We start from the raw sequence: 16151 nt of genomic DNA, 5'->3' as shown, positions 1-16151 counted from the left end.
CAGCACTCTATTCGCATCTCATTACAGTGATTACACTGCCGTATCACTACAGTATCAGAATCACAGACATCCGACGATCCTCACACCCAGCTTATCAAAATGAAGATATTCAAGTTCTGCTACGTCCTAGCTGTCATCCCCAGCGCCCTCGCAGATTTCTGGCTCGTTTACCAGCGCCGCTTCGTACAGATCGGCCGCATTGAGTTCTCTTTGTATGGCACAACATTCGTCACCGAGACACCGCAATGGACATGCGAGCACGACGCGTTCTCGCACAGCATCATCCCCGATCAAAGGAACGCGAGCGGTTATAAATACGGGGTGGAGTTCGAGCCCTGGAACTCACGTCCAGGTCCGCTGTGGCACGATCCCCTTGTTACTATGAAGATAAACACGTTCTCTAACATCTTGGGGCTTCAAAGTGAGTCCACTATAGTTTTAGTCCATAACTGAATTGTAGCGAGATGTGTGATCCGGGAGCTCTGACTGAGAACTTCTAGCTTTCGACAACGATCAAGGATTCACCATGGTCAACCATAACAATGAAGTCAGCGCTCAATGCTACTTGAATCGGACTTTTATCATCGATCTGGATTGTTGGTTTACTCATAACGATCCACGTATTGACCAGTTCCATGTCAATATCAATGGGTCCTCAATGTTCTTCTGCGAGTCAAACCAAGCGATGAACGCAGACACATACGGCAGCGTTGAACTGTTGCAAAGACGTGACAGTGATATGCTAGTTGCTGAAATCCCAGGCCTCCCACCTATTATTCCATGTTTAGGTTGTGAGGAATAAAGTACTAGTTTTAGGGGAAGTAGAAGAAAGGATTCTAGAAGAACGGCATCGACGAGTGGGTGCGTTTGTAGTACCATGATAGGAAGTGAACCCTTAGAGCTATGGACTTGGGTATAGATAAGTACAGTCTGTTAAAAGCTGCCTAGGTTGTAGCAATAGACATACCACAATTTTGAGCAGCATGAAGTTCCTCAAGACTGACTAACGAAAAAGTAGTCGAGACATCCGGGCGATTGTCTGACAAGGCATGTACCGCGAAACACCCATACATATCCAGAATCCAAGCGATAATTTATTTATACTTAAGAAGGCCCTGACTTCACCCCAGACATGCAGACATGGAATCTATCCCTCCCACACATAATCCTGATGCAAAGCATCGATCTGACTCCGCAAAGCCCATCCATAATCGCCCGCATTCGGCGTCCTCAAAAGCGTATGAATATGGAACTTGGCTGGCTCGCTATTTGTCAAAAATACGCCGGAATGATGGTCAAACTCGACGATAATAACGGGGCTCTGGATGCGGTAGTAAAACGGGTCGTTATCACCGTTGCCGCCAATCCAGCTGAAATACGTCTCGTCGAAGACGGCCTTGACGTCGTTCATGTGCAACTCGCGTGCTTTGGCGGGGAGATAGAGCAGATATTGCTCTATGATCTGCACTACGAGGCCCTGCTGCTCATCGCTCAGCGAAGACACCAGCACACCCTCATACGGCACAACGCGGTTATCGCGATACGCACCACACAGATGTCTCTGATCATCATGATTCCATCGCCCCTTCGGCATAGCAGGGTCTTTCATCAACTTATACGTACGCGCCTTATCCTGGACATCGTTCCCAAGACTCTGCATGAGCTGCAATCCCAATCTTTCTTCAACATCAAGGATGCGCGTGCCTTGATACGGGCCAGCGTCGACGATATTCGGTTCCGCACCCGTGAACCACGGCGATACTACAATTTGTGTCTTATACAGAAACACGCTAAGACATAGATGATGCCCGTAGAAGGAGAAGCCCCATGGTCGTGTGGTCGAGGGCTCGGCGCCGAATAGCACGAAGTTGTAGCTGTGCTCGTTCATCACGCGCGGCGCGTTCACGAGCTCGCCGAGGAAATGGTTGATGCGCATCGCGCCGAGGGCTTTCTCGTAACCTTCTGGAGAAAGCGTTTCTTTTAACACGTCGAGTACAGCGTCTCGCAGCGCTGGGGTGATCTCGTCTAGCCGGATCCCCTTGTCGCTGATCAAGAACTCTGGATTCGACCAGGTCCGCCACTCTGGTGAGTCGATGTGCAAGAGTGTCTGTGACATCTGCGAGGGGGTGAGCTGGTCCACGACCTTTTGCGCGGCGGCCACGATGCGCTCGACCGGCACACCTTCGTCACGGATCTTGTAGAGACCCGGTCGGACAATGCCTTTGATCGCATTTTAGCTCAGTCAACTCCCTCGTCCACTGGGGCGCATACCGTCATTTGTGATGCCCTTAAAGGGCTCTTGAAGTAGCTTCCGCCAGTGCGTGTAGAGCCCATACAGCCACGGCGGAGCTTGTTTTCCCTTCAACTCTTCTGCGTGGCCCCGGGCGTTGTTTTGCGCTATGGTGGTGAAGCGCGGGGTGCTAAGGTCCGGTAGATATTGGCGAAAATCGCCGTGCTGCGCTTCTTGCTTGCTTTCTGATGTCATTATGCACCTGCGTGATTAAAGTCAATCAAATCAATCCCTATCCTGACTCGAACTAGAAACCTCCAGGATAAATGCAGGCGGAACGCGCAGTCTGCAGGGACTGTTGAAGCTTAAGATTGGAAGCTTAATGGATTGCCAGACCTCTCCTGCATATGTAGTAGCTGCGGAGACCGGGTTGGAGGTTGCAGTGCAGACGAAGCTTAGTAGGCTCCGGCAGGTATTGTATGCGGCTCCGTGGGTTTGGCGTTTTACAGAAAGACAGATGGGGGCTCACCTTATGATGGTTGGGCCACCTCAGTTGAACATAGATTTATATAGACCACACTTGCCATTCGCTACTTACTTGAAGGTATGGCCTTCACGAATGACACCCCGCGATCCGATTTCTCACACCCGCCGTACTAACCTCTCACCTCTCTTACCTATGACCCTCAGTTACTAGGCCGGCAGTTTTCTAGGGATCGAACCATGATACAGGTGGACTGGATCTAGCGGCGGGGTCATCGGCTAACTGTACAGTAGATGGACTGTGACGGCCGAAAGTTCCCCCTCAGCCCGTGATGTAAGTAGGTAAACTAGTACTTCTAGAGACGGACAACTCGTTATGGTGGGCACGAGGCTCTTGGTAAGACGCAATAGTTGAACGCTATAATTTGCGCGCGATGGTCATCGGGCGTGCTGCTTTTGCGTGCTTGTATTGTTGTGATAGGAGGAATGTTATAATATGAAGACACTCCAGAGAGCCCGCCTTTTTATATACCTCATTTAAAATATGCTAGCCTTTATCCATGCAAAAACTCCGATACTGACCCAGCGCCTAACTCTCAACGCTCTCAAAGCCATGGTAAACGCGTACTCTAGTAGTCGACGGGGCATGATTACCGGATGTGGCTGAGCCCAGGTGCCGTTTCCCGTAGCAATATCTACAATTACATAGAAAGTTAAAACGAGTTGAGGGCGAAGTAAAATAAGTAATATACACTGGAAGTATGACATAGGAAAGACTCGCAAGCCTAACGTTTCCGCGTGTCTTTGCCTTTCTTGCTTTTACTCTTCTTTTTGTCTTTGGGGAGTTCAAGTGCCGTGCCCTCAAGCTCCCTGCCCATTGCTGCGAGCATATAGTCATCAATGGTGTGGATTCTTTTGCCCCATGCGTTCATCTCAATTTCCTGCGCTGAATCATCTGCATCGGCCGATTCGGAGAACAAACCAAGATTTGATCGTCCTACCCCATGATCGTCTTGTGCAGCAGGCGTGCCCTGCCGTGTGCTCGAGGCTCCCGATACATTGGTTGTTGGTGGCTTCTCGGCAAAATCCGCTTCATCCTCGTGAATCTCCTTCTCGGCCACATGAGCGGCGGCAACATCCTCTCGGTCCTCAGCTTGCTCTAATACACGGCCGACAGTGCGTTGATCGGCATTTTCTACACGACCAAGAACGCGGTCCATCGCATCTCCGACAACATCGGCCTCGTCCGTGGCACCACCTATCACGTCACGCACAGACAGCTTGTTGAAGTAGTCGGTAGTGAAGCCTCCTTCTTGAATCACGATATCGTCTAGCATTTGCTTTTGACTCGCCTTCCGCAGAATGTTGGCTTCGATAGTATGTTCACTCACAAGCCGATAGATGTGCACATCTCGAGTTTGTCCGATACGGTGACATCGATCTTGGCACTGCTTGTCCATGGCCGGGTTCCAGTCTTGGTCGTAAAAGATAACGGTATCAGCTCCTGTGAGATTGATTCCTAGCCCGCCAGATCGTGTCGACAAAATGAAACAAAGTATGCGGGGATCGTGGTTGAACCGATCTGTCAAGATCTGACGTTGTTCCACTTTCGTAGCGCCATCAAGTCGGAGGTACTTGTGTCCGTGAATGTTTAGGAATTGTTCCAAGACGTCGAGAACCTTCGTCATTTGTGTAAAGATAAGGGCTCGATGGCCACCGGATTGAAGCTTGCGTAGCAGCCGATCAAGCACTTGAAGCTTACCACAATCATACTGTAAAAGGCGCTTATCTGGAAATTGGATGCTGAGCCTCATGCGTGACTCGTGCCATGGATCGAGTGGAGGCTGCTTTGGCATGAATGGAGAGTAGCGAACCGGAGTGGATAATGTAAGACTCATATCGCCAAGCACCTCGATCTTCTTTGAGCCTAAAACAAATTGATCAAGGTCCCTTGTTACAACCGCGGGAGTAATGCACGCAAATTTGGAGATGACGGCTCTCATTGAGGCAGAACGTTCATCTAGAGTAGGTACGATCGATCGTAGAGCCTGTGAATCCTCTTCGAACCAACTCATTATCTTCTGGGGTATCTTGGGACGTGGCTTGAATGGCCGTCGATTGATATCCAACGTTAAAAAATCAGTGAGTCGTTTTCCGTATATAGGATGCTGCTGCCGACGGAGACCGTTCACATATACACAATGTCGCAGTTCATCCAGGCGACCAATTCGACCTAGTGTATCAATATATGCGATATTCGACTCGACGGTTGAAGGATCAAATGTTGTCTCAGCAGTTTGGGCGCGGGCAGTTTGGGTTTCCTGAAGTTCGAGGAAAGTTCTGTCAGAACTGAGCTCGAAGATACGGTCACAAACGGTTGCCGATAGATTTTCATATTGCGTCGGTATCAAGTTGAGGAAACCTAGGTTGGGCACAGCCATAGAAGGTTGCCCAAGAAATTTCCAGCGGAGAAGGGCCTCTGTGCTTGCGAATTGAGAGACAACGGATGTGGGTTGTCGAAAAGACGTCATGATAGGCCGCTCGACAAATAAGTCGGGATGATTACAGACCTTACGCAGCTGCATGAGACAGTTGATGACGGATATATAATTCCCTGATGCAAGTGCTTCCCTCGTATCGGTTCGAGCCAGGAAGCCATCATACAGCTCGCGTTGACGTCGTGATAAGCGACATAGCTCCACGTGTTCATACTTGGCTGGCATCTGCTTCTCAACATCTGCCTTCAGTCGCCTGAGTAGATACGGCCTTAAAACTTTGTGCAGCTTCGCGATGATGGCACGTGCTTCATCATCCATCTGTTCGCGGCCACTTTCAAGGATTTGGGACTCTGGTTTGTGAAACCAGTCCTGAAACTCGGCCAGATCCGCAAAGCCCCCTACTCCATTTTCTGACGGCATCAGAAAGAATAGAAGCGACCAGAGTTCCGTCAGGTTATTCTGCAACGGTGTCCCGGTAAGTAAGAGTCGTGCTTGGGTATTGAAGCCTAATAGTGTCTGCCAACGCTTTGACTTGAAGTTTTTGATGTTATGCGCCTCATCCAAGATCATGTAATGCCACTGGCGTCGTTTGAACACCTGTTGATCCTGGAGGACAATCTGGTAAGACGTGATACACACATTCCAGATGTCGTCTGTCTTCCAGCCTTGACGTTTTCGTTTCCTCTCTTCGATACTACCATAGTATGAAAGGACCTTGAATCCAGGGCACCACTTCTTGAACTCCATCTCCCAATTCAGCATAACACTTGTAGGAACGATAACAAGATGAGGTCCCCACACTTCATGGTGACAAGCAAGGTGTGCTAATAAAGCAATGGTTTGGATCGTTTTACCAAGACCCATTTCGTCAGCCAGAATCCCATTCGTCTGGTTTTTATAAAGACCCGCAAGCCAATCCAACCCATAATGCTGATACTCGCGTAGGCTTCCCCGTAACAAGAACGGAACCTCAGTCTTGGGCACTCGTGAAGGGGGTGTCGTGGACCTGCTCACACCTGACTTCGTCACAGACGAGGCTGTATCTACGTCTGAGGGTTTGGTCTCTGAAGTCCGAGGCGACTGTGTACGATCTCGACTAATAGAATTGGTAATAGCATCTGTTTCTGATATAGGTCGCGGCCGATCTGCTTGAACGGGCACAGGCTCGATACTAGGAACTGCTGCTGCTGTCGGCTGCTTCTGCACAAAAAGTTCTGCTCGCGGATGGCTCCCGCTCTTACTCACAAACTCAACAGCATCAACTACATTTAGCTCACCATCGCGCGGTTGTAGTGAGAGAGGTGTAACAGCTGAAGGCTCTGGGCGATTAGTTATGTCAGGGCCACAGGGAAAGACAACCGCGCTAGAAGATGAGTCTGTGACAGATGCTGATACACCATTGCATGCGTCTGTTACTGGAGGTTCTCCTTTCTGCTCACCTCCAATGTGATTAACCGGGGGAAGCAGAGGAGCGATGTCGGCGTTATTCATCGACAAAATCTTGTCATCCTCCAAGTTCTGCGTGATATCTATATTAGTATCGTTTGCTGCCGGATCCGTTACTTCTGTTGCGGGCAAGTCGGCAAGAGCGGGCTGGCTGCCATCCGTACCGGCGTCATCTTTCAAATTCTTCAGCTCCTTTTTGCCAAAGAAAAGCCCTAAAAGGCCAGTCGATGCCTCCTCATCAGAACTTTCGTCATCACTAGCGTTATCACTCTCATCCGCACTTTGCATGCTCTCGTCACTAGAAGTAGTGTCATCATCCATGTCGACCGACTCATCTGTCGTATCGGCAGGATCTTCAGTTTGCATTCCCTCTCCAGCCTCAGGGGATGAAAGATCAGGTATATTGGCATATTTCTGCCGAAGTTGATCTTGTGTTAACCCTTCGTCGGATATCGTAGACTTCAAGTCTTCTTCATCATCGGATGATGTCATATTGTCCTCGTCATTGGCGGAGCTAGCATTGGACTGGGAATCTCGATTAGGGCCCAAATCCATATCGTCGTCGTCGCCATCTTCGGAGCCCTCGAGCTCCTCATCTTCCTCCTCTTCGTCTTCATCAGACAGCATATCAGAATCAACGTGAGTCCGCCGGGCTTGAAGCTTTAGCTCCGACATACTCACCGCTTCATTCAAAGCGGCTTTTACTCGCCTCTGTTCAGCAGCTTCCCATTCCTCTAACCGCTTACGATTGATTTCGGTCTTGACGTTGTCCCAGGTACCCACGAGAGCCCTAACGACAATTTTATAGTGTGAAATACACTCTGATCGCGCTTCGGCTTCAATCTCCTCGGCTGTCTTAGGCTGACGACGGAGCCACTCATCTCTGCAGGCTTCAGCCAACTTTTTTGCCGTGGCTTTGTGGCGATGATGCTCTATCACCATTAATTTCCGAAAGTTGGCCATTTGCTTAACAAGATGGTCCATATGCGCCCATTGCCGAGGCGGCTCCTCCACAGGATCAGGTGCAAAAAGGCTTGATCGCCCCTCGCTAAGCAGTCCGCCTGGTTCGACCTCCTTTTCAATTCTCAATATGATCCGGGCATCCTTCTCGGCCATCTCTTGGGTATATGGGGGCCCGTCATCGGTAGCATCCATCCAGCCGCCATCGCGTACATCGAGAGTTGGCGCCTGGGCTATGTATTCGTTGAAAGACGATGCTACTTTTGGGCGAGGGATCGTCTGGCCGGGAAAAACATTCACTTGAGCAGGATGAACAATGGGCATAGCTATAGTCTTAACCCGCAGGCGAATCCTGGTAGTGCGCGATGATGGTGGGCTTTCTAGAGGCTCGGGAGCTCGAGCAGGGATATCGGTGCTGTCTCTTCGCGTTCTAGAGCTTCGGCGAGTGGGAAGTGCGCGTTTTGGGGTTTCTACTAGAGGTTTGGAAGGAGCAGCGACGGATTTTGTCTTGGTTGACGGCTTTGGAGTATTTGACAGCGATTTGCGCGCGCTCGACCTAGACGCAGGGGGTGGTGGCTGCTTGGTGGATGGTCGAGGCGTGGTAGATAGGCGCTTTTGTATTGTATTCACAGGTTTTGAGCTGGGAGAATACTGTGCGACATTCCTAGCGCCCCTCGTCACTCTTCTTGCACTCGGAGGCTGTAGCTCGAGAGGTAATGCGTTGGTCCTCCCGGATCTTCGTTTCCCATCCTCGAGAAAGGTAGTAGGCCCTTCGGCCTCAACCTTCTTCCAAGGGGGTGATTCCGGCTTGGGTCGACGTATGGACCGCGGGGGTGTTGCTTCGCGCACACGGCGTCGCTTTGACGGCCGCTCAGCGCTGTCTGCCTCGGGTGCATCGTGCTTGCCCTGGTTCTTGCCATCGGCTTGATTGGCAGGGGGTGCAGCCTCCTCCGAATTCTGGTTGGCGTTCGCCGCGGATTCGGTAAGAAGCATATAGTTATTTCCATTGTCCTTTTGAGAGTGGTCAGTTGTGTTGGTTGACGCCTCGGGCTGATGCTGTTGATGCTGTGGAGTGGCGATGTTGGAGCTGGCGATGCTGTGTGGTGGTGCAGCAGACGGGGACGACGCGGTGCTCGTCATAGCTGTCCGGGGTGGCGGGAGCAAAAGCAGCAAAAGGAGCACGGAGAACTCGGCGGAATCGGCATTTGTGAGGGTGAAAAGTAAGTCTACAGATAGAGAGTCGGCAGCAAAATTAAGTCCCAGGGTCTGGCCGTTGCCAGCCCTCTGTGTCGATAGTTATGATGGATTTAGTGTTGAAAACGCCGTTCCACGTAGAATGATGATGATTCAAAAATTTCGTCCTGACCTCCGCCTTGTCGCGTGCATCCCAGTTGGCTATCAGTGCCAAACAGTGGCCTGTGCTTTCTGCGAGGTGCTACCTATTGTCTGAGCGGGGCGGCTTCTTTGGCTGCTAACCAAGCTAACCTACCTACAATTTACTTAGCAGGCTACCGGTATTGGAACAATGACATACCGTACCTACCATGTACTATGTACATGTCCGGGTACTTACTCCCTGGCTTACATAAAGCTTCATCTGTCAATCTGAATTTTCCCCACTCCGTCCAATCATCTTGCTTTCATTTAGAGCTGTAAGTAACTCGATTCACTCGACTCCGTCCAAGCAACAACGACCATCATTACGACTTCGACCTCATCACCTTGCAGGCCATTGTTGACAATCTAGCCCACGGTACGTCGCAATTGGCCTTGGCACAGCTCCTCCTGCGACTTTCCATCCGCTAACACTGTCTTCCCATCTCAGATGCTCTATCAACGAGTTGCCAGGGCTTCGGTCCTGCGCACAGCTCCCATGACCGCATCGCGACGCCTGCCCGTCATTCAGCAGCGAACCTTCTTCCCCGATGAATGGACCGGAAAGAAAACCGTCGAAGAGAAATATCCCGCCGAGCCCAATTTTACCGATGCCGAAGACCCGGGCATGAATGGAGGTTTCGTTAATCCTCCGCGAGTCAAGCGTCAGTTTCGCGATCCCCACGGGGGTTGGTGGGATAAGCAAGAGCGCAGGAACTTTGGCGAGCCTGTCCATGAGGACCACGATATTCTAGGAGTATTTAGCCCATACGAGTACACCTGGGTCAGCTCCAAAATGGCATTTGCACAGCTCGGCATGTTCATCGCGACGGTTATGGGAGTGTGCTGGGTGGTTGGCAGATTATACCCCGACAAGCCAGCATTTCCGCGAGAGTTCGAGGGTGGTCTAGAGCGAGAGCTTGGAGGCTCTGGTGCTTTTAGAGTGCGTCAATCGTCCTAAGAATCTGCACTTTCAAGCATGTCACTAACATTGGGATTACAGGCCAGAGCCCCCGGGGACCCGGAGCCATTCCAATCTGAGGAAGCTACAGAATAAGTCGTTTGTACAAATATCAGAGAAAATATAAATAAAAATGCGCATAAACACGTCTAAGAAAGGAGGATGTTCCGCCCCGATTGTAGATGGATCAGAACCACCGTCTTGGGTCTCGCGAGATACCAACTACATCCCTTATATTCGAATATATTGACGCCTCCTACTTAGTTTTATCTGTGTTTGTCTTCTCATCCGTAATTTTTTGTACGGGGTTCTTAGTCAGATGCAAATCTGGCAATATCAAGAACCTCGACGTCTTCACACTGAATTGACGTTGGCTGTTGCCAGATTGTTGATTGGAATGTATGCATCATGGTGCATATTTATAGATCAAGGTCCCAATGCCTTCGCATATGAAGTGTTGGCGTAATTGATCCTAGTCTAGCCAGCCATAACTCTACGTGCCCCACGCTTAATGCCACATTTTGTTCGTTCTCAAATCACCTATAGCATTGTCCACCCAAGCATAGAAGAGCTAACTAACATTCTACCTAGTTGTGTGCGAGGATGTGCTGTCTTGAACAGCCTCACCTATCATACCTATGATTATTTCGCGTAGTAGTCCTTGCTAAATACATGTATTTTTGTCACGTACAATTCGCAGTTTTGTTTCCAAGCCAGTACCCTTCTTGTTATCTGCCGAGCGACCGTGGCCTGGCTCCGGTGTCTATTCGGTTCTCGTTTTATTACCGCTGCCTCGATGAAATTGTCGTACGCCGCCTAGGATTCGGAATATCGAGTTTGTAAATCAGTTGATTTCTGCCTACCTCGCTTTGAGTATGTGTAAGACTGCAATAACCATCATCAAGTATATACATAGATCACATATCATGGCAATTACTCATGGCGGCACGGCAGTCGCGAGGCTGCTTTGGTGGATCACTACCTACCTCGTACATACCGTTATGGACATGTATGTAGACAGGCCAGGTAGGTACTTACTTGGTGGTTGTTGCCATTGCCCGCAACTTCCCAGCTTAATATTTATAAAGTGCCTCCTCCACCTGCCTACAGCCTGCCTCTCTCCCTCCCCTCCCGCCTGCCCTCGGAACTGCAACCACATCCTGCTGTCATATCTGGTCGGCAAAACGGACAGGGCGTGCTTCCGAATTCTCCTCTCGGCCTCCATCTTATCTTCTTCCCAATCCCAATCCCCTTCTGCATCCAGTATCGACTCGTCCACCGACACGCTCGGTTGACAATACCTCGCCCGTAAGAGGGTCTCTGCGAGGTATTCATTTGCTCTCATTCCACCGCCTTGCTTGTTATGCCATTTCATTGACAATCGTCTCCCGCTCTTTCGAGTTCTTCTTGGCCGAAATACTTAACCAACTTCATCTTTCAATCCTCCGCCATATCCTGCGCAACAATGCGGTTCGAAGAGTGGGATGTGCTCCTGTTCCCCAAGGACTCCAAGGTCCCCATGAAGGAATTCAAGACAAACTGTCACGTTGTCCACGACTCAGGCATGTCTATTACTACTCTCTGTTACAAGCTGACCAGTAATGGCCACCAACAACCACTGTGACCTGCTGACAAGCTCGCTCCTATAGAGTTTGCCTATACCAATGGCTCTTACGGCCTGCCGACTATGACCTGCTTCATGCCGGGCCTTCCCCCTGGAACTCCCTTCAACATATCTCTCCATTCTTGGAAGACGCCAGATGTCAGTCAGTTCACCCGCAACTACAGCAAACATACAGAATTAGTCAAGTTCGAGGCTCGGGTGCTGGTTGATGGCCGATTGATTGCGTAAGTCTCTTAAATCTAATTATCTCGCATATAGAAGGTAGATAGTATCTGACTGGCTGCTGTCCCAATTAGGACATCGTCATTCAACCGTGCTGGTCCGTGGCCTCAACTCATCAATCATAGCTTTGGTATGACCAATCAAATCAGTTGTCTTGCATAGACATATGTGCTGACTATGCCCTCAGAGTTCACCAAGAACGGTGATCTCGAAGTTCTTAAGTTCCCTCAATTTCGTAGCGAATTGCTCCGGCAGAGTTACTGGAGCCCAGCCGACGAAGTCGGACGTATCAAAATTGTCATCAGCGAGGGGTTCCCTCGGGATTCGTTGACAGTGCCTATCGAACGAGTCAAGAACGTTGTGGCGTTCTCTTTCCAGCATGCACCGCTTGGTAAGACTTGGTCATTTCCATCTCGTACTGGTCTCAAGAAACTAATGGCGACAGACATCTTGGAGAGCTCCGGTATTGCCTGGCCGAACCCAGCAATGTGGCGTCGTGGGCCTTTCAATCCAACCATGCCTGTCCCTTCACACCAGCACGATGATGGTCCGGAGGCACATATTCACTCTCCACGTCGGCGATCTGCTAGTTTCATAAAAGGCACAGGAAGCTCTAACGGTCTCAACTCGGCATGTGCGAATTCATCTCAAATGAATGCCAACACCTTCACTGGAAGCATGCCTAATACCCAGAACCTGGTACAACGTGGTGTGAACGGCCAGCAGGTCGGATTCATGGATCCCTTCAACGCTAACAAGGCCGATCTCTCTTCATTCTTCGATTGGCCTGATAACCTTGGCGTTGTTGGGCACACCCAAGCAGCTGATATGGGAAAGAGTAAATCCTCAAACCGCAGAGCCAACACCCATAGCAAAATCTCAACATCCGACACCAGCATGCCAGACTACAACTCCTCCAATTCTACTGGTGCTCCGCCGATGTCTGATTTCCAGCCAATGAATTTCGCGGTTGCAAATCTTGATGACCACCATAACAGCAACATTGCGCCCAAAGCACCGGCAAACACGCCGACGGCTCTGCTTGACCCAAGTTTTGTTAGTGAGCTTGGCATCGATATCGACAAGATGGGGACCCCGGGCAGTAAGTTCGTACCGCCCACCAGCCTCCAGATTCAGTCGGCTCGGTGCTCGTGCTAATACTTACCAGACACTCCACCTTCTACTGATTTCTTTACCACAAGTACTACCAATTTCTCATCTGAGCTGGCAACGTCTCTCACTCATTCGCTGTTGAACCAGCCACATCCACTTCCAGTTCAGGGGTCAAACATTGCCATCCCAGCTCCTGAAATCAAATCGCGAAAAGAAAACCGACTGCATAACGAGTTCACACTAGAAGAGACAGCAAATCTAGATCACATTGACATGCGTAAAGTGTCACAGTCAGTTTACAGTCAACTAGGTAAAACGAGTGGTGATACCAGCAGCAATAGCAACTCACCGCCAAGCCAAAGCACATTCTCCGGTGCCTATTCTCAAAGATCAGTCTCTGGGGCGGAATTTGGAAACGACTTAACAAATTCAGGTGTTTTATTCACCCCAGGAAACAATGACCCTAACCTGGCAACTGAAATCCGCATCGGTAGTGGCTCTGATAAGGGCATCAAACGTACTCGCCAGTTTACCCCAGCAAGCGCCAAAGCAATTGATGAGGAAGATGAACCTCGACGCAGCAGCCCTCGAGGCCGAAATGGCTTGGGAGAACAGGTTGTCGAAGTGGATTAATGCGAAAACATCAATTTCCGGACTGCTCTTAGTTAACAGAGCGGGTGGACTCAATTTATTTTGGAAGGATCATTGAATATCCCATCGTCCTGGACTCATCATGGGAAACTCATCAAGTAGCAATATCTAGACTTTTTGGTAGTGGAATTGCACTGACATGGAATACCGCTGATACATGTATTTTTCCACTGCCCTGTTAGAGCTATATCTCCGAAGAGTTGTCATAGCTGGATCACGTCATGCCGTGGGGAGAATACTTCTATATGGGCAGAAGCTTGCACCGGGCGTTTATTCATCGAGACTGCCGAGTAATTATCGTTGGGGGCGTTTATGGGACATTATGTACAGTAGCCTCCGGGTAGACCAAAGTTGACACATTCATTTATCAGTACAATCCTGCTTTTATTCCCCTACAAGATGAAGTGCTCACGATATCTCTTGGGGTTGCTGCCTTCATCTTGGTTTTCTGCACGGGTTTCTTCGATAGCAAAGCTCACTTCCCTCTTCCCTTTCCTTTTCCCCTCCCTAGGTAGGTAAGGCACTTAAGACAACAAGACTTTGTCAGTTAGCCAGCTGGCTAATCAACTCATTTCATAATTAATTTGTATCATGAATACTGTAGCAGATTGAAAATTCATCGTGACAGCCGTTGATGATTTATCATGACGATAAGGAGCTAGTAGGTGTCTACGTAGATAATCCCCTGTTTACGAAGTGTCAGGTGGTTGGGTCCCAGAGTGAATAAAAGGTAAGTCACGGTCAAGTAGTTAGGCAGAAGGGTATGATATAGGGCTCAACAATTATTGATTCCTGAACCTCTCAACTGTCCAGGGGGGTCCTAACTCCCCTTTATATGGCCAGCAGGTCTAATATAGCCACCCCTAGGGTCTATGGCACTATTACCCCTGACACGAAGCCTCTAATGAGAACTTGATATGCAAATAAGCTGCTAGAAAGTTTGTAAAGCATTAAGTTCGTCAGAAAAGTCGAGTTGCTTCAAAATGTGTTGAAAGCGTTGTGAGGACTAAGTCTACTTGTTTGGTTGGTGGGCGTAGCAGCTTGCTACTATGTACTGCGTTGGCTTGCTTTGTTATATATATATATATATAACCGACGGGGTCGGCACCCACCATCTTGCACTCGTGAGACAAAATATCACGGGGATTAAAACCTGTCACGGAACGACATAAGGAGTGCAGTACTATGCCATTGCGCTACCAAAAGGTAACGACGAGTTATCAAGTCGAGGGCTTGACGTCTCTGTACTCACTATATAGTACTGTACTGTGACAAAACCACATGAGACAGAATGCCAATATCGAAAGCCATAGCTGGGCTTTGTATCATTGATGCTGCAAATCCCTCAACTTGACGTCGTCATCGGACTTAGAATCAGGTGAAATTGAATCTTCACGCTTCGGAGATCATTTGTCGAGGAGAGATAGTGGGTTCTTGATGATATATTATAGGCGCTCGAGCATTTCAGAGCCTTGCTGTATGTTGATGTATTTGTCAATACCGCCATCACCGTACGTCTCGGAAGAACAGGAGGTTTAAGAACTCGCCTGACTGTCGGCCCGTCTCATGACCTAAATAAGATTTACATTGCATACAACAACCACTCCGGCGTGCGCGCGCAGGTCAATATAGTATTTCTCGCAGTGTCCATATCAATCTAGCATGGAAGTGAGTTCTATATACAGTCTTGATTAACTATGAACTGAGGAGACTGAAAATTGGATTATGAACTAGTTTTTCCTGTAAACTACAGTTATAGACTTTATGCTTCATTGTATTTCTGGATTTAATTTCCTTCTTTTCATCCCATAATACTGCTAAGGTTCTATGAATACTTATAACATACATCTCCGTCTCCAAAGGTTGTTAATCTTTTAAGATTAACATGAATCGAGCCTAGTTTCTTAGAATCACTATCATTGAGTCCTCTTCACCGGGGGCAGTAATGAAATATATTAGATAAAACAATAAAAGGGAGGCGGTTACAGAAAAGATGCAAAACTTTCATTATATATAATTCTTTATTTTAGAAATTTTATATTGATTTCATCGATTGTGTGTAGCATGTAGGTGTTGCCCCCATTCAATTTTCGCTTGTTCTTTGTCCTTCTCTAATTTATTTCCATCTCCTATCAATCCGTTCAATTTTCATTCCCTCATTCTATACTGCAGCTAAAAATCTTCCAGTCGGGACATTATTCGAAGCAATGAAAGACGGCCAGGAAGCGGAAGACGAAGCGCCATGCAACATAGTAGAACAAACTGCTCCTCAGCGTAAAGTTGTTCCAAGTCAATTTTGAGAATTTTACAGGCCCTTTTCATCTTTTCAAACTCTTCTAATATATTTCCCTGAGATAGTACCGTAAAGCATGTGCAACGTCCTTGGGTTATTGTATGCTCTACGATTAGCGTGCTTAGATTAAGAGGTGGATTCATCTGGTGGCGGCCGTCAACAAGGTAATCAGACAGTAATTTTTCTGGGAGCCTTGCAGTAATTTGACAGAGATTTCTGTTTCGACAGAGGTGTTGGACGAACGTCCCTGCTGAGTTGATGTAGAGAGTCCCCCTTCCATTGTGCCACACGCATTC

At 48.8% G+C, this 16151-nt stretch overlaps 5 protein-coding genes across 5 annotated transcripts; 3 read left to right on the top strand and 2 right to left on the bottom strand.

The window, feature by feature from the left end:
• Positions 1-81: 81 nt before the first annotated feature.
• F5B22DRAFT_538314 (uncharacterized protein) lies at positions 82-862 on the top strand. Its single transcript, XM_047972807.1, has 2 exons — positions 82-421; positions 501-862. Exons 1-2 carry the CDS (start codon positions 100-102, stop codon positions 800-802), a joined length of 624 nt encoding a protein of 207 aa, XP_047825360.1. The 5' UTR covers positions 82-99; the 3' UTR covers positions 803-862.
• Positions 863-974: 112 nt separating this feature from the next.
• Positions 975-3104, bottom strand: F5B22DRAFT_538273 (uncharacterized protein). The gene is made up of 2 exons (XM_047972806.1): positions 2272-3104; positions 975-2220 (listed from the first exon to the last, which is right to left on the bottom strand). The coding sequence occupies exons 1-2, from the start codon at positions 2483-2485 to the stop codon at positions 1148-1150; spliced, it is 1287 nt and encodes a 428-aa protein (XP_047825359.1). The 5' UTR covers positions 2486-3104; the 3' UTR covers positions 975-1147.
• A 20-nt stretch (positions 3105-3124) lies between these two features.
• F5B22DRAFT_629015 (SNF2 family N-terminal domain-containing protein) lies at positions 3125-8973 on the bottom strand. The gene has a single exon (XM_047976452.1). It carries the CDS (start codon positions 8755-8757, stop codon positions 3499-3501), a length of 5259 nt encoding a protein of 1752 aa, XP_047825358.1. The 5' UTR covers positions 8758-8973; the 3' UTR covers positions 3125-3498.
• A 385-nt stretch (positions 8974-9358) lies between these two features.
• F5B22DRAFT_538269 (uncharacterized protein) lies at positions 9359-10256 on the top strand. Its single transcript, XM_047972805.1, has 2 exons — positions 9359-9934; positions 9995-10256. Exons 1-2 carry the CDS (start codon positions 9443-9445, stop codon positions 10046-10048), a joined length of 546 nt encoding a protein of 181 aa, XP_047825357.1. The 5' UTR covers positions 9359-9442; the 3' UTR covers positions 10049-10256.
• A 1251-nt stretch (positions 10257-11507) lies between these two features.
• F5B22DRAFT_629012 (uncharacterized protein) lies at positions 11508-13918 on the top strand. The gene is made up of 3 exons (XM_047976451.1): positions 11508-12189; positions 12244-12900; positions 12967-13918. The coding sequence occupies exons 1-3, from the start codon at positions 11976-11978 to the stop codon at positions 13542-13544; spliced, it is 1449 nt and encodes a 482-aa protein (XP_047825356.1). The 5' UTR covers positions 11508-11975; the 3' UTR covers positions 13545-13918.
• Positions 13919-16151: the final 2233 nt, after the last annotated feature.

Source organism: Xylaria bambusicola (assembly GCF_022495145.1).
Source record: "Xylaria bambusicola strain CBS 139988 unplaced genomic scaffold F5B22scaffold_79, whole genome shotgun sequence".
Classification (NCBI taxonomy): Eukaryota; Fungi; Ascomycota; class Sordariomycetes; order Xylariales; family Xylariaceae; genus Xylaria; species Xylaria bambusicola.
This window is presented reverse-complemented; position numbering and strand designations above follow the sequence as displayed.